At 44.1% G+C, this 22,941-nt stretch overlaps 1 protein-coding gene across 3 annotated transcripts in view; it reads left to right on the top strand.

Moving 5' to 3' along the window:
• Positions 1-8,420: 8,420 nt before the first annotated feature.
• Positions 8,421-22,941, top strand: part of LOC135222243 (titin-like) — a 156,978-nt gene continuing 142,457 nt past the window's right edge. For all 3 annotated transcript variants that reach the window (XM_064260376.1, XM_064260371.1, XM_064260365.1), the window contains exons 1-3: positions 8,421-8,586; positions 16,136-16,263; positions 22,146-22,221. In XM_064260376.1, coding sequence (XP_064116446.1) covers positions 8,444-8,586; positions 16,136-16,263; positions 22,146-22,221 — 347 coding nt within the window. In that variant the 5' untranslated portion in view covers positions 8,421-8,443. The remainder of the gene's footprint in view (positions 8,587-16,135; positions 16,264-22,145; positions 22,222-22,941) is intronic.

The following is a 22,941-nucleotide window of genomic DNA, read 5'->3' as shown; positions in this document are numbered from 1 at the left end:
CCAGGTAAAGACCCCTTCATTAGATTAGTCACATCCCTAGTTGTGGTAACTTGCTGTACCTTAGGTTAGGTTAGGTGTTTAGGGGTCAAAGAACCTTTAGTAGTGGCAGGTAAGCCGCCCCATAGGAGGTAAGTGCCAACAGTGTGCCTCATATTAGGCTAGTATTAGATCACCCGCCTCCCAATCGTCAAATATACTGAATTGCAGCCCTCTAGCCTCGGTAGTTTTTATTTTATTTTAGGTTAAGTTAGACGTTGTGCGTCTAGCGCTACTACCTATTAGTTGCCAATGTCTCCTCGGATGGACTGACAAGTCTTTGAGACATCTTAATCCTTGTAACTCCTTGTAACGACAGGCACCAGGCTTTGGCTGAGAGTTTCATGGACCATGGCTGAAGGTTTCACACAGCATTATCCACCGTACAGAAAACTCAATTATGCGATTTCTGTTTTGGAAGCATTTTATCGCATTATGCAGTATTTTATGGTTTCATACATTCAACTTACCTGTCAGATATATACATAGCTATCGACTCCGTCGTTCCCGACAGAATTTCAAATTTCGCGGCACTCGCTACAGGTAGGTCAGGTGATCTACCGCCCTGCTCTGGGTGGCAGGACTAGGAACTATTCCCGTTTTCTAATCAGATTCTCTCTGTCGCCGGCGGTATCAACATTGTTGTTACTTCCTCCTGACTAGAATTCGTTTTTCACAAAGCTTTTGATCATCTCTCGCTGATATTTGGTGACGTACTTGGATCGTTGTTTGGCATTCGCTATCGTGGACTGGTTTTTGGAATTCGTGAATATGTCTGACTCTAGTGTTAGTTTCAGAGTGTGTGTGAATGAGGGCTGTAAGGTGAGGATTCCGAAAGCTTCGGTAGATCCTCACATATTTGTAGTGGGTGTAGAATGGTTGAATGCTCGATTGAGAATACGTGTAACGAGTGTGAGAAACTGAGTGCACAAGAGTGGAAGAATCTAACTTCTTACTTGAAGAAGTTAGAGAAAGATAGAGAGAGGAAGGCGGCTTATAAAACCCGCAGAATGTCTGCTTCTCATGATTTACTATCTAGCTCTGTAGCTTCTTCCTCTGATAATCATGCCCATTCTGTTTCAGCCCGTTCACAAATTGCTAATCCCTCTAGTTCTGCTTCGGAAATAGCAGAACTTAGAGCTTCCCTTCAGAAAATGCAGGAAAAAGTCGCAGCATTGGAAGGTAAGGAAAGTGAATGTGGTTTCGCTAGTGATATTAGTGTCCCAGTGTAGTGGAGGGGGCGTCTGGTCGTCTCTGCGACGCTCCCAGGCCTAGACCTCTTCCAAGCTCCCTGGCCCGGAGGAGAAGGAAAGTCGAAAGCCGTACGGGGGTTGTGGAGAATCCCCAACGATCAGGCGTCCCTTCGGCAGAATCGATCGTATCACATACTGCCAAGGACCGCTATAGGAAAAGCGTCCTTCGAGAGTGCTTTTCGTCGTCTAGTTCGCCTTCTCCGAGAAGAGGATGGAAGGAGTCGAAACTTTCCCGTCCTTTGAAAGAGGATATGAAGAGCATTGAGCTCAATTCTAGTCCCGAGCCTTCTCTGAAGAAGGAGCGCCTTCGGTAATAAAGAAGGCGAGAATACATTCAGACTCTGGGTCTGGAAGGGATCCTAGAGCGCCTTCCAGATCTCCCTCTCCTGATTCGAAAGACTCCTCAACCAGGAAAATATTGAGGAATATGCAAGAGCAATTAGCCTCGTTAGTAGGAACTCTATATAAGGAGCCTACTCGTAAGAAGGATGATAGGCTTCCTATTAAAAGATCTAAATACCAATCTCCTGTCGGGCGCGACGCACCCTTCAGGGGAGTTGTCGCACAGGCGGCCATCTCTGGGGGGAGCAATGCGCTAGACAGGAGAGAAGTAAGAAAGGAAGTTACTCCTGTCAAGAGTAGGGCGCCAACCAGGAGCCAGGCTCCGAGTAGGCGCAAAGAGCCACAGTATGCAGTACAACATGCAAGACCTTCAACCAAGCGTCAGGAGTTAGCTGAAGAGGAAGATCCTGTTAGGAGTAGAGCGCTTGTGAGACGGAAAGCGCCTACCGGAATCAATACTCCTACTAAACATCAGACGCATTCTAAGGATCAGGAGTATTTGGAGCGACGTACTCCTTACCAGGCGCCCAGGAGTCGCCCACGCGGCCTCGATATCTCCTCTCAGGCGCCAGGAGTTTTCTGAACTTAATACTCCTCCCAGGCGCCAGGAGTATTCCGAAGCTTATACTCCTCCCAGGCGCCAGGAGTATTCCACGAGCTTATACTCTCCCAGGCGCCAGGAGTATTCGCGAAGCTTATACTCCTCCCAGGCGCCAGGAGTATTCCGAAGCTTATACTCCTCCCAGGCGCCAGGAGTATGCTGAACTTAATACTCCTCCCAGGCGCCAGGAGTATGCAGAACTTAATACTCCTCCCAGGCGCCAGGAGTATTCTGAACAAGATGCGCCTACTAGAAGCCAGGAGTATTCGAGGCGCTCTGCGCCTGCCAAGCGCCAGGAGTATTCCAACACGTTACTCCTACCAGGCGAGATACTCCTGCTGTGCACCAGGCGCATTCCTCGTATGAAGAGCCTGACATTCGAAAGAGAGTAAGGGAAGAGTCAGAAGAAAGAAGGGAGCCTTCTCCTTCCGAGCCTATGAACCCAGAAGATGACTCGGAGGATGAAATGAAGGAAGGATCTTCTAATTATAAAGTTCTTTCGTCCCTTCTATTGGAGGAATATGGAGACTCTTTAACGCCAGCCGCTCCTCCTTCTCCACGCTCTCTGTTCTCGAGCACGAAAACGCACAAGTCTTCCCTCGTTTCCTTAAAAATGAAGCCTGCTATATCTATGAGGAGGGCGCTTCAATCTCTTGACTCCTGGTTCAAGAAGAAGAAGGAGTTAGGAAGGACGGTCTTTTTTGTATGCCTCCCGCTAAACTTACAGGGAGGAGAGGCATTTGGGTACGAAACGGGAGAGAATATGGGATTGTCTCTGTCCGTTTTCAGCTGAGTCAGACTTCTCGAGTTTAGTGGATTCATCGAGAAGACACGCCTTGAATGCAGCGAAGGTAACATGGGGGCTTCGGAAACGGACCACCTCCTCAAGGGACTTTTTCACACTTTAGAAGTTTTTAACTTCTTAGATTGGTCCCTTGGGGTTTCTGGCCAAGAAATCTCAGGAAAAGGAACAACTGGACCCAGAAACCCTAAATAGCATCCTCACCTGCATTGATAAGGCTGTTCAGGATGGATCGGCTGAAGTATGCTCCCTCTTTGGTGCAGGAGTTTTAAAGAAGAGGGCGGTTCACAGTGCTTTCCTCACGAAGGCCGTCTCTCCTTCGCAGAGGGCCGCCTTATTGTTTGCGCCTCTCTCAGAACACCTTTTTCCTTCGCAGTTGGTGAAGGATATTGCGCATTCTCTGACTGAAAAGGCCACCCAGGATCTCCTTAGACAATCTTCAAGGAAGAATAGGCCTGTGGCCAGTGGGGAAAAGAAAGTGGCTCGTCCAGCTCAGCAGCAGCCCTTTCGAGGAGGTCTTCCAACTAGATCTATCGCCAGAAGGAAGTCAACAGAAAAGAGGGGCAGGTCTTCCTTCCGTCCCTTTAAGAAAGGAAAGTGAGTTCTGTCCTCCAGACACCCTAGGAGCCAGTTACATTCATTTGCGAAAGCCTGGGAAGACATAGGAGCGAATCCGTGGACGATGTCGATCATCAAGAAGGGTTATCGCATCCCATTCAAGGACATTCCTCCCTTGACAACATCACCGAGGGAATTGTCCGCCAGATACAAGGACCCTGTTCTGATGGATACTCTTCGTCAGATGGTGGAACAGATGTGGGACAAAAGAGCAATAGAGCTAGTGCTGGATTGCAGCTCCCCGGGGTTTTACAATCGCTTGTTTCTTGTAGCAAAAGCCTCGGGGGGATGGAGGCCGGTACTGGACGTAAGTGCGCTGAACAAATTCGTAGAACAACAGAAGTTCAGCATGGGAAACGTCTGCTTTCAGTCCGTTGCAGCTCTGCGGCAAGGGGATTGGATGGCGTCCCTAGACCTTCAGGACGCATATTTCCACATCCCGATCCACCATTCGTCGAGGAAGTACCTTCGATTTATGTTCGAAGGAAGAACCTATCAGTTCAGGGCCCTGTGTTTCGGCCACCTTTCACGGCTCCCTCAAGGGTCTTCACGGACGTGATGAAAAATGTAGCAAGACATTTACATTTGAAAAGGGAATAAACTTTTCTCCCCTGTAACCTGGACGGAACCTTGGCTTCCATCAGAGCCAGGTCTCGAAAGCAGTGTTTGGAGGACCTGTCAACAACACTGGAATTGACGAAATCATTGGGATTGATCGTGAACCTCGAGAAGTCTCAGATGATCCCCAGCCAGAACGTGGTTTATCTGGGGATTCAGATGGATTCTCGGGGTTTTCGAGTTTTTCCATCTCAAGAAAGAATAAAGAAAGGCTGTGCCACAGTATCGAACTTTTTAGGGAAAGAGCGCACTTCAGCGAGGGAATGGCTGAGCCTCCTGGGGACCCTTTCCTCGCTCGAACAGTTCTTTCTCCTAGGAAGATTGCATCTTCGTCCGCTTCAGTTCTTCCTGAGAAGAAGTTGGAGTTGGAAGACAGGACAGCTCTCGGACACGTTTCCAATCTCGGAGGAAATAAAACATCATTTAAAGTGGTGGTTGACTCCCTTAAAAGAAAAAAAAGGAGTGTCCCTGCGAGTACGGAACCCAAGCCTGACATTGTTCTCAGACGCCTCGGAGTCGGGCTTGGGGGCAACATTGGGATCCAAAGAAGTGTCAGGCACCTGGTCGGCAGAACAGGTGTCATGGGCACATAAATTGCAAGGAGCTTTTAGCAATTCACCTGGCGCTAAAGAGCTTCGAACACATAGTCAGAGGCAAAGGCGTACAGATAAACTCAGACAATACGACAGCCTGGCTTATGTCAAGAAACAAGGAGGGACGCACTCTTTCGCTCTGTACGAGCTAGCAAGAGATCTTTTGATTTGGGCGAACCAAAGGAAGGTAGTTCTTCTAACAAAAAGGTTTGTCCCCAAAGGGGTAGAGGAATGTGAGAGCGGACAGATTGAGCAGGAGGTTTCCAGGTCCTTCCCACAGAATGGACACTCCACTCAGAAGTCTGTCAGAGCCTTTGGCTCCTTTGGGGGAAGCCTCAAATAGATCTTTTCGCCACATTCCTCTCCAAGAGGATAGACACATTTTGTGCCCTAGTAGAAGATCCCCGGGCTTATGCAACAGACGCCTTCCTCCTGGACTGGTCAGGATAGACGTTTACGCTTTTCCCCCGTTCAAGATACTGGGGAAAGTAGTCAGAAAATTCGTGGCATCCGAAGGAACCAAAATGACTCTGATTGCTCCGTATTGGCCAGCTCAAATTTGGTTCACAGAGGTGATGGAGTGGACGGTGGACTTCCCCAGATCTCTTCCAAACAGAATAGATCTGCTCAAACAACCCCACTTCGAGAGGTACCATCAAAATCTACCCGCTCTTGCTCTGACTGCCTTTCGACTATCGAAAGACTTGTCAGAGCGAGGGGGTTTTCTCGCCAGGCAGCAAGCGCAATTGCTAGAGCCCGCAGGTCATCTACTAGGCGAGTGTACCAATCGAAGTGGGAAGTTTTCAGAAACTGGTGCAGGTCGAAGAAGCTGTCCTCTTCCAGCTTACCTTCTGTGACCAAAATTGCGGATTTCCTTCTGTTTCTTAGAGAAAGTCTCACTCTCTCGGTACCGACTATTAAGGGGTACAGGAGTATGCTGTCAGCAGTCTTTAGAAACAAGGGATTAGATCTAACGAATGATAAGGATTTGCACGACCTCATTCGTTCCTTCGAAACATCAAAGTCACTTGAACCTAATTGGTTCCAAGCTGGAACTTAGATGTGGTTCTTAAATTTCTATCCTCAGTAAAGAATTCGAACCATTACACACTGCTTCTTTTCGTAACATCACTAGAAAGTGTTTGTTTCTGATGTCTCTTGCAACGGCAAAGAGGGTCAGTGAATTGCACGCCCTTGAATCAAGCAGTTGCTTCAAGGGAGACTCTGCAATTTGTTCATTTCAGTCTCTCTTTCTTGCCAAAAACGAAAACCCTTCGAATCCCTGGCCCAGGAGTTTCGAAGTGAAAGGACTTTCTAGTTTGGTGGGCAGAGAGGCAGAAAGATCCCTTTGCCCGCGGGTTAGAGCTCTAAAATTTTAATCTGGGACAGGAAGGAAAGAAGCAGTTGGGGGTTTCGCTAAAAAGGTCTTTGGTGCTCAGTAAAACAGACCCCAAGAGAGCAATGTCCAAGAACGCCCTTAAGCCTTCTTTGTTAGAAGTGTCATTTTGGAAGCTCATAAGAACTTGGTTCAGATTGATTCTTTTAATCTTTTAAGAGTGAGAGCCCACGAAGTAGGGCAATCGCAACCTCTGTGGCGTTCCAAAGAAATATGCACTCAAAAAACATTTTTGGACGCAACTTATTGGAGATGCAACTCCGTGTTTGCATCCCATTATTTAAAAAGACGTGCGAGTTACGTATGAGAAATGTTTTTCTTTAGGTCCGTTTGTGTCAGCACAGACGGTTCTGGGTAAAGGAGAAAGCACCAATCCTAAATTGTGTACGTAACCCTCTTGTCGGATGTGTTCTCGTGTTTTCGGTGTATGGGAGTGTCAGTTGTCGCACAGGCGGCCTTCACTTCGCTTCATTTGAAAATCGAGTGACATCTGACTATTAGAGGGGTACAAAATTTTTATTTTTGTATGTATGGAGTTCGAGTTTGTGGTTGTTTGCTAAGAGTTTGGGGATAACTCTGGGCAATCTTAGAACTAACACTGGGTAGGATCGGGTGATCGGGAATTGGTTGTGTGCTCCTTAAATAAAGGCGTGTTGTCATATAAGCGGATGTGCTCCCATTGACAAATGCCAGTTAGGTTCTGTCGAGTAAGTGGATGAGACCCCATCGACAGATCCACAAGAACTCTTGGCCACAGATCACTATCCTCGCTAAGGCTCTTGAGATGAAGCAGACTCCTGGGGCAGTAGCCACGAAGTCTTCATCTAATAAGGTAGGAACTAAGTTTATTTATACCTACAACATATGTTGTTTACCTGTCTAGTCAGTTAGTTAGCTGTCTCTTGCCCTCCACCAAAGGGTGTCAATCAGCTATGTATATATCTGACAGGTATGTTGAATGTATGAAAATGACATTGTTATGATACAATAAAGTTTTCATACATACTTACCTGGCAGATATATACAATTGAAGACCCACCCAGCCTTCCCGCAGGAGACAGGTGGAAGAGAGAATCTGATTAGAAAACGGGAATAGTTCCTAGTCCTGCCACCCAGAGCAGGGCGGTAGATCACCTGACCTACCTGTAGCGAGTGCCGCGAAATTTGAAATTCTGTTGGGAACGACGGAGTCGATAGCTATGTATATATCTGCCAGGTAAGTATGTATGAAACTTTATTGTATCATAACAATGTCATATTTTGTTTCGTAGGAATTATTGTAATTTTCACTTGGCCCACTAAAGTATTTTTCTACTTGGATATCACTGGTACCATTGGTGAATTCATGGGATCCTGGCTTGGGCTAGATGCACGTTTTCTTTGCATTATTTAGTTTATATACTGTACTCAGGGACTTAGCCACAATCATTTGCCTATGTAGTATTATACTTTGTCAAGTCAATGGAATTGTGGCCATTTTCACTATGCATTCCATAGTGGATATTTGCCTGTGGACAAGTTATATATGGATATTTGATAAATAAATATCAATGGAATTGAAAAAACTGTTAACACCTGAAATTCAGATGTGAGCAGCAGAGAGCAGAGATGAATTTTCTCATCGCTTGAGTATTTGGAGAGCAGGATATTCCACAACTGAACCTGGCAAACTATACCATATTTGCATTGTAGCCAAGATAAAACTCTTAGCAAACTGAGTACGTAGCATTAAACTTGATTGCACTTTTTAATTGTATGGAATAGCCCTCATAGGGAGTTAGTTTTGTCAGTATATACCTTACATGGTGCACTGTAGGCATTACTTAAGGGTCTTTGCAGCACCCTTTCCCCTTTGGCCCCTAGCTACAACCTCGCTCATTTCTTTTACTGTACCTTCGTTCATAATCTCTTCCGTCGTACATTCCACCCTCTCTAACAATTGTTTCCTGGTGCCACTACGAGGGTTTCCTTTCAAACCTTGCTATCAATTTCCCCTTCAGCGCTGAATGACCTCGTGGATCTAAGTGCTTGGTCTCTGGCCCTGATTCTATATTCAGTTCGATATTTCTGATGAAGATATTTAAGTCTGACCCCAGCATCTTGTAGCATTAAAAATGAATGTCGTTTTACAGTGATCTGTTCCTTTTGTGTCTGCAGGGAGGGATTCAAAACAATCAATCAGCCATGTTCTACAGCTACGACATCCTTCATCCCAGGAAGGGGAAGTTCGCCATTGTGTGGCTGGCCGCCACTGGACACCTGAGTTCCGAGAAACGACGCGATAAAGACTTCAGGAGCATCATGGCTGTGAAGGTTTCGCGTACTTGGTAGGTTTTGTTTAAAGAAATACAGGCACCATCTTACTTACGAACCAGTTACGTTCTGTTCAAGAACAGTATGGTGTACATTCGATACAGAACTGTATGATTTTTCATCCTAAAACACACTACACTGTACCTACAGTATTATATTTTTTAAACTAGGCACTCAGAACAGAATCTGATCTTACAGGTGGTCAAGAGGAGCACTCTGAACACAATTTAGATTCACGATTGTGTTTGTTCGTGAGTAGGTTGGTGTCTTGTACAGTAAACCCCCATTATTCATGGATTTTTCTATGGACCGTATATATTACCCATTATTCACGGAAAATCTGCCTATTCGTAGTATTTTTCACTGAAAAATATTCACAAATTACTGTAGTTTCATATCATTTTCTTGACTAAATGCACTTTTTGTTATAAAACTATTAAAATACTCCGGTATAGTGGCATAGCAGACCCCCCCTCTCCCCCATGAATAGCTAGAATCCACGAGTACTTAGAACCCCTATAGAAATGTTAAAACTGCGTATTTTGTTAGTTCAAACTCAAGAAAAACTAACTAAAAATGCTTATAATAGGTTATATAATAGTTTTATCACAAAGTGCATTTAATCATGAAATTGACATGAAAATCCAGTAATCTGAATTTTCATACATTCAACTTCCCTGTCAGATATATACTTAGCTATAGACTCAGTCGTCCCCGACAGAAATTCAAATTTAGCGGCACTCGCTACAGGTAGGTCAGGTGATCTACCGCCCTGCTCTGGGTGGCAGGACTAGGAACCATTCCCGTTTTCTATCAGATTTTCTCTGTCGCCGGTGATGTCAACATTGTTGTTACTACCTCCTGACTGGAATTCTTTTTTCAACGCTTTTGATCTTCTTTCGACCGATTTTTGGTGACGTACTTGGATCGTTGTTTGGCATTCGCTATTGTGGAACTGTTTTTGGACTTGGCTTTGGATTTTTCTTGAATATGTCTGACTCTAGTGTTGGTTTCAGAGTGTGTGTGAATGAAGGCTGTAAGGTGAGGATTCCGAAGGCTTCGGTAGATCCTCACACTGCATGCCGTGGATGTAGAGTTGTTGAGTGTTCTTTAGATAACACATGTAATGAGTGTGAAAGATTGAGTGCTCAGGAATGGAAGACTCTAACTTCTTACTTGAAGAACTTAGAGAAGGATAAAGAGAGAGAAAGGCGGCTTATGAAAGCCTTAGTAGATCCAGAGCTAATGAACCCCTGTCTAGTTCTGTAGCTTCTTCTACTCATCATTATTCTCCATCTTTATCAGGCCGATCACAGGTTGCTAATCCCTCTGATTTGGCTTCTGAAATTGCAGAACTCAAGGCTTCCCTTCAAAAAATGCAAGAGAAAATGGCGGCATTAGAAGGTAAGCAAAGTTAGGGTGATATTTCCAGGGATATAAGTGTCCCCAGTGTAGTGGAGGGGGCGTCTGGTCGTCTCTGCGATGCTCCCAGGCCTAGACCGCTTCCAAGCTTCCCTGGCCCAGAGAGGAAGGAAGGAAAGTCGAAAGCCGTGCGAAGGTTGTGGAGAATCCCCAACGATCAGGCGTCCCTTCGGCAGAATCTGTTAAATCTCGGACTGCCAGGGATCGCTACAGGAAAAGCATCCTACGAGAGTGCTTTTCATCATCGGGATCTCCCTCACCGAAAAGAGGATGGAAAGATACGAAGCTTTCCCGTCCGTTAAAGAGAAACGGGAAAGAGCCTGAATTGAACTCTAGCCCCGAGCGCTTTTCCGAAGAAGAAGCGCCTTCGGTATTAAAGAGAGCTAGAAAGGAGTTAACTCCCTTTGCGGTAAGGGAGTCTCAAGCGCCTTCCAGATCTCCCTCTCCTGCTTTTGAAGAAGAGGAGTCCTCTACCAGGAAGATTTTAATGAACTTGCAAGAGCAGCTAGCGTCGTTGGTAGGAGTCCTTTCCAAGGAGCCTTCTCCCAGAAAGGACGACAAGCTTCCTGTCAAAAGATCTAGACACCGATCTCCTGTCAGGTGCAATGAGCCTTCCAGGGGAGTTGTCGCACAGGCGGCCATCTCTGGGGAGAGCGAAGCACCAGGCAGGCGAGAGGTAGAAGAGGAAGAAACTCCTGCCAGGCACCTGGCGCCAGCCAGACGCCAGGTGCCAAGCAGGCGCCAGAGAACACCTGACAGTGAGGATGTTGAAGACTTTGAAGTCCTCACAGAAAGGGATGAGCCATCCAGGCGCAAAGAGCTTGATTATTCCCGAGATCGTTCCAGGCGCAAAATGCCAGCCAGGCGCCAGCTAGAATGGAAGAAGCGCCTGCCAGGCGCCAGGAGCCTTCCGAGCGCGATGCGCCTGCCAGGCGCCAGGAGCCTTCCGAGCGCGATGCGCCTGCCAGGCGCCAGGCGCATACTGTACGAGAAGAGCCTGATAGGCGCCAGGAGCCAATCAGGCGCCAGGCGCAAATTAACCAAGATTCTCCTAAGGATAGGCGTAGGGAGTCAATAGCTCTTAGTCCCTCGCCTGTTAGAAGTTCTTCTTCTACGGAAAGGAAGAAGTCAAAGGAGAAGACAGTCGAAAGAAGGGAGCTTTCTCCTTCCGATCCTCTCGACTTAGAGGACGTTTCGGAAGAAGAGGTAACTAATAAAGAAGGACTGTCGAACTATAAAGTTCTTACTTCTCTCCTAGAAGAATATGGAGATTCGTTGACTCCAGCTGCTGCTCCTTCTCCGCGCGCTCTTATTTTCGAGCGCTAAATCACTCAAGTCTTCATCCTTCCTTAAGATGAAACCGGCCATATCTATGAAGAGGGCCCTACAGTCTCTAGATTCCTGGATTAAGACTAAAAAGGAACTAGGTAGGACGGTCTTTTGTATGCCTCCTGCCAAACTTACGGGTAGAAGAGGCATATGGTATGAGACGGGAGAAAATATGGGATTGTCTCTGCCTACTTTGGCCGAATCGGACTTCTCGAGTCTCGTAGACTCCTCGAGAAGACTTGCTTGAACTCGGCCCGAGCAACATGGGGTCTTTCGGAAATGGACCATCTCCTCAAGGGACTTTTCCACGTCTTGGAAGTATTTAATTTCCTGGATTGGTCCCTTGGGGTTTCGGCTTAAAAGTCCCAGGAAGCGGAAGACCTAAACCCGGAAGCTTTGCATAGCATACTTACATGCATAGACAAAGCTGTTCAGGATGGGTCGGTAGAGGTCTCCTCCCTCTTTGGTGCGGGAATGCTGAAGAAGAGGGCAGTTTATAGTGCTTTCCTCACTAGGCCGTCTCTCCTTCACAGAGATCCGCCTTGTTGTTCACCCCTCTTTCAGAGCATTTGTTCCCTTCTCAGTTGGTGAAGGACATTGCACATTCACTAACTGAGAAGGCGACTCAAGATCTCCTCAGGCAATCTTCGAGGAAGAATAGGCCTGTGGCCAATGAAGAAAAGAAAGGGGCTCATCCAACGCAGCAGCAGCCCTTTCAAGGAGGCCCTCCGGCTAGAACTATTTCCAGAAGAAAGACGACGGAAAGAAGAGGAAGAGCTTCCTTTTGACCCTTTAAGAAGGGGAAATGAGGAAACGACCCTCCAAACACCTGTAGGTGCCAGGTTGCAAGAATTTGCGGAAGCCTGGGCAAACATAGAGCCGATACATGGTCCATGTCGGTCATCAAGAAGGGATATTTATCCCATTCAAGGACAGCCCTCCCCTGACATCAACACCGAGGGAACTGTCCGCCAGATACAAGGACCCTGTACTGATGGATACTCTTCGTCAAATTGTAGAACAGATGTGGGACAAAGAGCAATCGAGCTGGTACTGGATCACAACTCCCCTGGGTTTTACAATTGCCTTTTTCTAGTAGCGAAAGCTTCGGAGGGGTGGAGACCAGTACTGGATGTAAGTGCTCTGAACAGATTTGTGGAGAAACAGAAGTTCAGCATGGAAACGTCTGCTTCAGTCCTTGCAGCCCTTCGCCAAGGAGATTGGATGGCGTCCCTCGATCTTCAAGACGCCTATTTCCACATCCCGATTCATCATTCGTCGAGGAAGTACCTTCGTTTCATGATGGAGGGAAGGATCTATCAGTTCAGGGCCCTGTGTTTCGGCCTGTCCACGGCTCCTCAAGTCTTCACAAGTATAATGAAGAATGTAGCAAGACATCTACATCTGATGGGAATAAACATCTCCCTATACCTGGACGACTGGCTCATCAGGGCCAGGTCGCACAAACAGTGTTTGGAGGACCTTTCAACAACATTAGACCTGACAAAGTCATTAGGATTGATCGTAAACCTCGAGAAATCTCAGATGATCCCCAGCCAGAACATGGTTTATCTGGGGATTCGGATGGATTCTCGGGGTTTTCGAGTGTTTCCTTCTCAAGAGAGAATATCGAAAGGTTGCGCCACAGTCTCCAGCTTCTTAGGGAAGGAGCGCAGTTCAGCGAGGGAATGGTTGAGCCTCCTGGGGACCCTTTCCTCGCTGAAACATTTCTTTCCTCTAGGAAGACTGCATCTCCGTCCTCTACAGTTCTTCCTGAAAAGGAATTGGAATTGGAAGACAGGACAGCTCTCCGATACTTTTCCAATTCCGGCAGAAGTGAAAAATCACTTAAGGTGGTGGTTACCCCCTCTAGAGGAAAACAGAGGTGTGTCCCTGGAAGTTCGGAACCCGAACCTTGATTATTATTTCAGACGCGTCGGAGAACCAGGTTGCAGGTTGGGGTGCAACCTTAGGATCCAGGGAAGTGTCAGGCACCTGGTCGGAAGAGCTGGTGTCATGGCACATAAATTGCAAGGAGCTCTTAGCCATTCATCTGGCGTTAAAGGGCTTCGAACAGATAGTCAGAGACGGGGTAGTGCAGATAAACTCCGACAATACCACCGCTCTGGCTTATATAAGAAAACTAGGAGGGACTCAACTCTCTCGCTCTATACGAACTGACAAGAGATCTTCTTATTTGGGCGAATCAAAGGAATATAACTCTACTAACAAGGTTTGTCCAAGGGGAGAGGAACGTGAGAGCATACAGGCTGAGCAGGAGGTTCCATGTCCTTCCCACAGAATGGACCCTCCACTCAGAAGTGTGTCAGATCCTTTGGTCTCTTTGGGGGAAGCCTCAAATAGACCTGTTCGCCACGTTCCTCTCCAAGAGGATAGACACCTTTTGCGCTCTGGCAGACGACCCCAGAGCTTATGCAGTAGACGCCTTTCTCCTGAACTGGTCCGGACTGGATATGTACGCTTTCCCCCATTCAAGATCTTGGGGGAGGTGGTCAGAAAGTTTGTGGCCTCGAAGGGGACAAGGATGACTCTGATAGCCTCATATTGGCCATCCCGAAATTGGTTCACAGAGGTAATGGAGTGGACGGTGGACTTCCCCAGATCTCTTCCAAACAGGACACATCTGCTCAAACAACCCCACTTCGAGAGGTACCATCAAAACCTACCCGCTCTTGCTCTGACTGCCTTTCGACTATCGAAAGACTTGTCAGAGCGAGGGGGTTTTCTCGCAAGGCAGCAAGCGCAATCGCCAGAGCCCGCAGAGCATCTACTATGCGAGTATACCAATCAAAGTGGGAGGTGTTCAGAAGTTGGTGTAGGTCGAAGAAGCTGTCCTCCTCCAATAACTCTGTGACCGAGATTGCGATTTCCTTCTGTTCTTGAAGGAGAAATCGCATCTTTCTGTACCAACCATTAAGGGATACAGGAGTATGCTCTTGGCTGTATTCAGGAACAGAGGATTAGATTTGGCCAATAATAAGGATTTGCATGATCTCATTCGTTCTTTTGAAACATCAAAATCAAAAGAACCTAGAGTTCTGAGCTGGAATCTGGACGTGGTCCTAAAATTTCTATCTTCTGGAAGGTTCGAACCACCTCACACGGCTTCCTTTCGAGATATTACAAGGAAGTGCCTGTTTCTGTTGTCTCTCGCTACGGCGAAGAGAGTCAGTGAGCTGCACGCCCTTGAGTCACGAGTGGGCTTCAAAGGAGAGACTGCTATTTGTTCGTTCCAGACTCTCTTTCTTGCTAAAAATGAGAATCCCTCGAAACCCTGGCTCAGGAGCTTCGTGGTAAAAGGCCTGGCTAGTCTTAGTAGGCAGAGAGACAGAGGTCTCTTTGCCCGGTCAGAACGCTTAAATTCTATCTGAACAGAAAGAAGCAGATGGGGGGTTTGGGGGGTTCGCAACACGGTCTATGACGTGCCTCACGGTAAGGGACCCCAAAAGACCGATGTCGAAGAATGCCTTAGCCTTCTTTGTAAGAAGCGTTATTACCGAGGCGCATAAGAACTGCCCAGATGACACTTTTAAACTATTGAGAGTGAGAGCTCATGAAGTAAGAGCAATCGCGACGTCTATTGCCTTCCAAAGAAATATGTCGCTGAAGAATATTTTAGATGCAACATATTGGAGGTGCAACTCTGTGTTTGCATCTCATTACTTGAAGGACGTGCGCGTAATGTATGAGAAATGTTTTTCTCTAGGTCCGTTTGTGTCAGCGCAGACGGTTCTGGGTATTGGAGCAAGCGCCGATCCTTAATTTTGTGTACGTAACCCTCTTGTCGGATACGTTCTTGGCTTCCTGCTGGAAGAAGTGTCAGATGTCGCACAGGCGGCCGTCGCTTCGGTTCAGTAAGGAAATCGAGTGGTATCTGACTATTAGAGGGGTACAAAATTTTTTTTTTTTTGTACTTTAGTGTGTGCGTATTGACTGTGTAATTCGAGTTTTGGGTTGTTTGTGAAGAGTTTGGGGATAACTCTTGGCAATCTTAGAACTAACAAGGGTGTTAGGATCGGGTGAACAGGATCGGTTGTGTGCTCCTTAAAGAAGGCGTGTTGTCATATAAGCGGATTAGCACCCATTGACAAATGCCAGTCAGGCTCTGCCGAGTAAGTGGATAAGACCCCATCGACAGACCCACAAGAACTCGTGGCCACAGATCACTATCTCGCTAAGGCTCTTGAGGTGAAGCAAACTCCCAGGCAGTAGCCACGAATTCTTCCACCTAATCAGGTAGGAACCAAGGTCTATAAATACCTACAACATATGTTGTTTCCCTGTCTTTTCAGTAGTTAGCTGTCTCTTACCCTCCACCAAAGGATGTCAATCAGCTAAGTATATATCTGACAGGGAAGTTGAATGTATGAAAATGGTATTGTTATGATACAATAAAGTTTCATACATACTTACCTGGCAGATATATACGATTGATGGCCCACCCAGCCTCCCCGCAGGAGACAGGTGGAAGAGAAAATCTGATAGAAAATGGGAATGGTTCCTAGTCCTGCCACCCAGAGCAGGGCGGTAGATCACCTGACCTACCTGTAGTGAGTGCCGCGAAATTTGAATTTCTGTCGGGGACGACGGAGTCTATAGCTAAGTATATATCTGCCAGGTAAGTATGCATGAAACTTTATTGTATCATAACAATATCATTTTTCTCATAGAAATGTATGCATACCTTCCATTAAGAAATCTGTGAAAAGTCAAGTCTACAAATCCAGGGTTTTACTTTACAAGTTATCTGAAGTGTTAAATGATTACTGAATACAGTATATTTGCTTTCAGTGAGGATATCATCAAGCATTTAGATTCCACTGGGAGCGGAGGGAGGCAGAAATTTTCCTTGTATCTGTCAAGTATGCTGACGTACGGGACGGTGAAGATCTATCATCGACAAGTGCGCTTTCTTCTAGGTGAGTCCTGTCTCGTTTGCAACATATCATTTTTAATCACTGACAGTTTTGTCTATTTATGCGAGGAACATTTAAGTTGATGAGTTCTTATTAAGCAGGTTTGTATAGTATGTTAGTCACCAACTTGTGTAGTATTTTATTTGGTGTAAACTGTCTGAGGAAAGGATTTCTGTGTACAGTAATGAGTACCTAGTAGTCCGTATAGCCAAATTACATAGCCTATACAGCCTGTCCTAGCCTCTATTTTGTAATAAGTTTGAAAAATTTTACTTATTCAATTCAGGAAATTTACTAAAGTGTTACTTTTGGACATTTGCAGATGTATGTGGACTGAAAATATATATATATATATATATATATATATATATATATATATATATATATATATATATATATATATATATACCGTATATACTCGCATATTATGCGACTTTTGAAACCTAATTTTGAAGCTAATTTTAAAGGGGTCGCATCATACACGCGGTATAAAATTAGCGTGCCGTCTATGCTTTCCCAAATCGGCAGATCGCGATAGTTACTACCGGAGGAAAACAGTAGATCTTTTAAAAAGTTATGCTTTACTTGTACTTCACTATATCCAATAATATTGTATGCATTCTCATATTACTATTGTATTTTAAAAAATACAAAAGAGCGATCGTGCGCCATTTGCATTATTTTGGTTTATACAACATGTTTAACTGTTCTAGACTAACCATCTATAATTTCCAAATCAGTTGATTAAGGCACAACACCGAAGGATTTTTTACTTTTTGTTTTACTCAGTAAAAGAAACATTTGTTACTTGAACTATTTTTTTCATTTTAGGATACGCAGGTAAGTGAAAATTTATTAAAGTAAAAAAAAATGCATAAAATTAATAAACTAAAATCCTCCAAAGTCGTTCTCCGTGTCCGTATCAACAAATACTGCTCCGAATTCTTTGCCATCAAGGCAGTCATCATATTCGTCATCTTCCAGATCTTTGATCATTTCATCTTCATCTCCTGCATCTTCGTACAGGACATCGTCAATTCATATGGAAGGTATAGTCTTGTCACCATGGCGAGCTCCCTGGCGTGGCTTTTAAAGATCTGCCCTTATGCTAATTTTACAACAACAACAACTGCCCGTGTGTGACAGACCTTTGAATGTCCTTGAGACAAACCCCGAGGCTATAATTATAAGATTATAAGGGGTTTTCATTCCCAGGAACTTTAATCTCCTTCCTATTCGGCCCTGCTCTCTCTCTCTCTCTCCCCTAAATCTTACAGCTGTCCGAGCGAGAGCTTTTTTCATGGGACAACATAGGGCCTCATTTCGCATTTTCTATACCTATTTATTTTGTATATGATTGCCCTTTCTCGGCTGTGAAGTTGATGTCTATCCATGGCTGTGAGGAATAACTTGTAAGTCGGTGTCAAAGTCACTCCACACTTCAGTCAGGCCAAAACTTTGCCATATCGCATTCAAGCAATATTTAGTCTTTGTTTCCTATCTATTATTTTCTCAGAGAGAGAGAGAGAGAGAGAGAGAGAGAGAGAGAGAGAGAGAGAGAGAGTGTGTGAGAGTCTGTCTGTATACGATTGTTTATTTTCTCACTCGTCAAACTTACTGTTATGCTTTATTTCATATTTCCTTGCTCACCAATTTATTCTATACCTACGATATTAAGAAATCAAGATGTGTAGAAGGGAGAACTGCCTCCAGACTGTACAGTCAGTATGGATTTAAACGCACGTGGAACTGGTTGAAATATTCGCAACAGCACCAAAATGAGATGCCCTGTTGATAGAAAATCTGACTCCGTTTCTTGTTATTGCATAAAAAAGCTTTATCAATCGTGAACCTACGTAATTTATTTAGAATTCGCGCAACGGAAAAGATAATATTTGATATCTGTAATGGGAGAAATGGTTTTATCTCTGTTGTTGTTATAAATTTGGCAGATATGCGATCAAACACGTGGGTGGACCAAAACAGCCCAGCCAGAGAGCTCCGCTCATTTTGTAAATGCTACTGTTTGGCGTGCTAGGCTTACCCGATTCATTTGGGTGTGCGCTGCAGCAGCTGCTACTGCTACTCAAGTAATGGCATTTTTCTTACTAATCCCAAGAGTTGACCATGGAAAATCCCAAGATTAACCAAAAATCCCAAGATAATGAAATAATTGACATATACCAAGCTTTGGAGTCCTAAATATTTACTGTCTATCAAGAAAAGATACTGATAAATTGAATTGACGGTATCTTTCCTGAGAGAGAGAGAGAGAGAGAGAGTATTCATGTAATCAGTAAAATACACTAATAAAAACAAAAACTAGCTACTGTATGCAAAGCGCACACATCATCGTTAGCTTCCCGTGTGTTACGTGTAAACGTTCATTCTAAGAAATTCACAGAGTAGTATAACTAACACCTGATTGGCTGGTTGGTAACCATGGAGATCTGTTATCCAATGACTGCCCTCTGCTTCTGTTCTATTTATAGACATATGCCATGGATGACACTAGGTTTTGAACGTTACCATGTTCGTGATTTTCTGACTGCTGAACGGCAACAAAAAAATTACTCGATAATTTTCTTTATATAATTATTTCTTCGTGAAAACAATAATATACGGGATCATTTTTAACTTTAATGATAGTTGGTATGAAAAAACCAGTGTGATCGTAGCGATTGCGTCATCGAATATAGTTGGTATGAAATACACATGGTGTTGTAGCGATACGTAATCACAAAGTACAAATCCTTTTCCCGGACCATCCTCAAAATTTTACGACTTCAACTGCAAGATCGGTATTGGTGATATATTATATAGTCATACTTATTGTTGAAATTTCACAAGTTTGAACTGCAAAAACCATTAATTAAGACTTTGATTGTTATGTACATATATTTTTTTGCGTTTTACGGAATGTTTGTTTTTGAAAATAATAGCTTATTAGTGAACATATGATATTCATTGTCCCACTATTTTTTATTAATAGGTGATCTTAATTATCTCACATTCATGTAACAGTATTATAAATTAATATTTTATTTTAAATAAACTGTAATTAATAAATAACAATAATGAAAAACATTAAGGAAAAAAAATGTTTTTGCTGCAGTAGTGATGTTTGTTTGATTGTGCATCTGACCTCACATTTCCGAAATTGAAAAATTCCAAAAACCGAAACATCGGAATGTGTGTGTACTGCACATTTATTTTTTAAACACGCACACGATGTCTACACATTTACTGTTACCCGTTGGTGAAAGACTCAAATTACAGTATTTCTGAGAGAGAGAGAGAGAGAATGATGATTTAGGACTCCAAGGCGTGTTATTTATACAATTCTTTTATTATCTTGGGATTCTTTTTTAATCTTGAGATCTTCTATTCAATTCTCGAGATTAGTAAGAAAATTACCGTAACTTCACTAGCAGCAACACACATCTGAACGACTCGGCCATTAGCACGCTAAAGCACCAACCTTATGAACTGACCTCGGAAAAGGAACTCGCATGATACATGAGATACATGACAAAACCACTGTTTATTGGTGAAAATTTTGGGGTCGCATGATATGCGATCGCACATTACTCGAGTATATACGGTATAGGTATATATATATATATATATATATATATATATAATATATATATATATATATATATATATATATATATATAAATATATATATATATATATATATATATATATATATATATATGATATATAAATATATATATATATATATATATATATAGTACAATATGTACTGTATTAATACATTATGTACGAGTAAAAAAATACCCAGACTGTTGTAAAATGTATAGCAATTTTGAAATATATTATGGTACAGCTTTGTTTTGTACATGCAACTTCCCCGGCAGATATATACTTAGCTTATGTCTCCGACGTCCGACAGAAATTCGAATTTCGCGGCACACTGCAGGTAGGTCAGATGATCTACCCCTCTGCCGCTGTGGGTGGCAGGAATAGGAACCATTTCCGTTCTAGAACCAGATTTTCTCTGTCGCGGTAGTGTCAACATATGTTGTTGCTACCTCCTGACTTGATTTTCGTTTTTCATCGCCATCGATCTTCTGGGCTGTCTTTTGCAGGGAAGTACTGGGTCTTTGGTTCGGCATACGCTTTTATTAACTTTTTAATGAATTTGGCTTCGAAAATTTCGAAGAATATATGACGTGTAACTACCGAAATTTTCGGTAGACACTTCCAAGCTTGAAGCTCGAAGCTCCAGCAAGTGTGGAGGAGCCAAGCCAGGCGCGAGGGTGCCAAGCCAGGCTTCTTAGAAGCCACCAGGCGCCATCCAGGTGCCAGGCTCCTTCAAGGCTAGGCCTCCCAGTCAGGGATTGAGGATCCATCCAGGCGCAAGGCTCCTTCCAGTAAAGAGAAACCTAGCTCTGTCATGTAAGAGGGCTAGTCCCCATTGATATGATACAGGTAAGGCTCTGCCATGTAAGTGGGTCAGCCCCCATTGGCACAATCCGAGAAGGCTCTGTCGTGTAAGTGGGCTAGCCCCCATTGACATGATCCAGAAGGGTTTGTCAGTCATAGGTCCCTACCTCGCTGAAACTCTTGAGGCATGCACTCATAGACAGTAATCATGAAGTCTTCTGCCAGGCTCCAGGCGCAAGGCGCCAGCCAGACGCAAGGCTCCAGCCAGGCGCAAGGTGCTAGCCAGGAGGGAGGAGCCAATCAGGCGCCAGCCAGGCTCTAGGCGCCATTCAGGCGCAAGGCTCCAGCCAGGCGTGAGGCGCTAGACAGGCGCCTACAAAGCGCTAGCCAGGCTCCAGGCTTCACCCAGAAGAGATCTATATCAAAGAACGCCCTGGCCTTCTTTGAGACATTGTGATCTCCTAAGCACTTGATAAGTGCATTGATGATTCCTTCAAACAGCTGAGAATTAAAAGCGCATGAATGCAAGGCTTTTTCCGAATTCTTGTTCTTTCCTTAACAATATGTCATAAGGACATATTAGCTGTCACATACGGGGGATGATGGAACTCTGTGTTGACTTCCCATTATCCGAAGGATGTCAAGATAACCTACGAGAGATCCTTCTCTCTTGGTTGATACGTGTCTGCGGATACATTGCTGGGATAGGGAGCCGATACTGATCCTTAACTAGTGAGTTAATTTTATTTAACGTCGTGTTTTTTTCTTTGGGTTGTTTGAAAGGAGTTTGGGGATAACTCTTTTCAACTTAAGCACTAACCCTCGTGTTAGGATCAGGTGATCGGGATTGGTGTTGTGCTCCTTAATTATGCCACTAGGCATAGGCATATTGTCATGTAAGAGGCTCTGTTGAGTAAATGGATAAGACCCCATCGACAGACCCACAAGAACTCTTAGCCATAGGTCACATCCTCGCTGAGGCTCTTGAGGCGAAGCAGATTCCTAGGCATTAGCCATGGAATCTTCCGCCTGAACAAGTAGGAACCAAGGTTTTATTTATTTATTACCTACAACGTATGTTGTTTACCTGTCTATTCAGTAAATAGTTGTCTCTTACCCACCACCAAGGGTGTCAATCAGCTAAGTATATATCTGCCGGGGAAGTTGCATGTACAAAAATGATATTGTTAGAATACAAAGTTTTGTACATACTTACCCGGCAGATATATACGATGAATGGCCCACCCAGCCTCCCCTCAGGAGACAGGTGGAAGAGAAAATCTGGTTCTAGAACGGGAATGGTTCCTATTCCTGCCACCCAGCGGCAGGAGGGGTAGATCACCTGACCTACCTGCAGCGTGTGCCGCGAAATTCGAATTTCTGTCAGACGTCGGAGACATAAGCTAAGTATATATCTGCCGGGTAAGTATGTACAAAACTTTATTGTATTCTAACAATATCATTTTTTACAGAGGAGACTATGAACATCTACAAAAGTCTACAGCGACAGTGTTCCCTCATGTTAGAATTGGATGTGACAGTTCCTGGGTAAGCAGCAAAACTTGTGTATTCTTGAGTAATTTCCTAGTAGTAGTATAGTGTTCCCCCTGTATTCGCAGGGGATGTGTACCAGACACCCCCTTGAATAGTTAAAACCCGCGAATAGTTAAAACCACCACTAAACATGCTTATAACTGCCTATCTTGAAAGTTCAGATACCAAATGTATACCTTTAATAACATCCTACTTCAAATATACCTAAAATTACTAACCTATTACTTCATTAATCTTTGAGCTTATCTTGTTAATATCATTTCAGTCATCTTAAACATTTTATCATGAAAAATATATACGTACAGCAAATAACAGAGAGAGAGAGAGAGACACCAATGAATGGCAACGTCATATATCTGACCATCAAGAGTGAAATTATGAATTATTTCTGAGACAGAGAGAATAATAATGGAGAGAGAGAGAGAGAGAGAAACTCCTAGACTCCGACTCCTTCCCCTCCTCCAATTCGTATATCAGACTGTCATTTACTCCCCTGCCCACCTTCCTCCAAGTGGATAAAAGGACTGGGAATCGCTATTTTTAATTAATCTTAATATTTGAAAATTAGTTATAAGGTAAATCAATTATTTACACTACAAAACAAAGAAACATATGTAAGAGAGAGAGAGAGAGAATGTTATTGTTACTGTTTAATCTCATTAAACGTAAGGGGGCCGGCCGGCTAATGCCGTTTTTTAACGACAGGACTTTTGA

Source organism: Macrobrachium nipponense, chromosome 20 (genome assembly GCF_015104395.2).
Source record: "Macrobrachium nipponense isolate FS-2020 chromosome 20, ASM1510439v2, whole genome shotgun sequence".
Lineage (NCBI taxonomy): Eukaryota > Metazoa > Arthropoda > Malacostraca > Decapoda > Palaemonidae > Macrobrachium > Macrobrachium nipponense.
The sequence above is the reverse complement of the archived record's forward strand: the minus strand, read 5'-3'. Positions and strand labels throughout refer to the sequence as shown.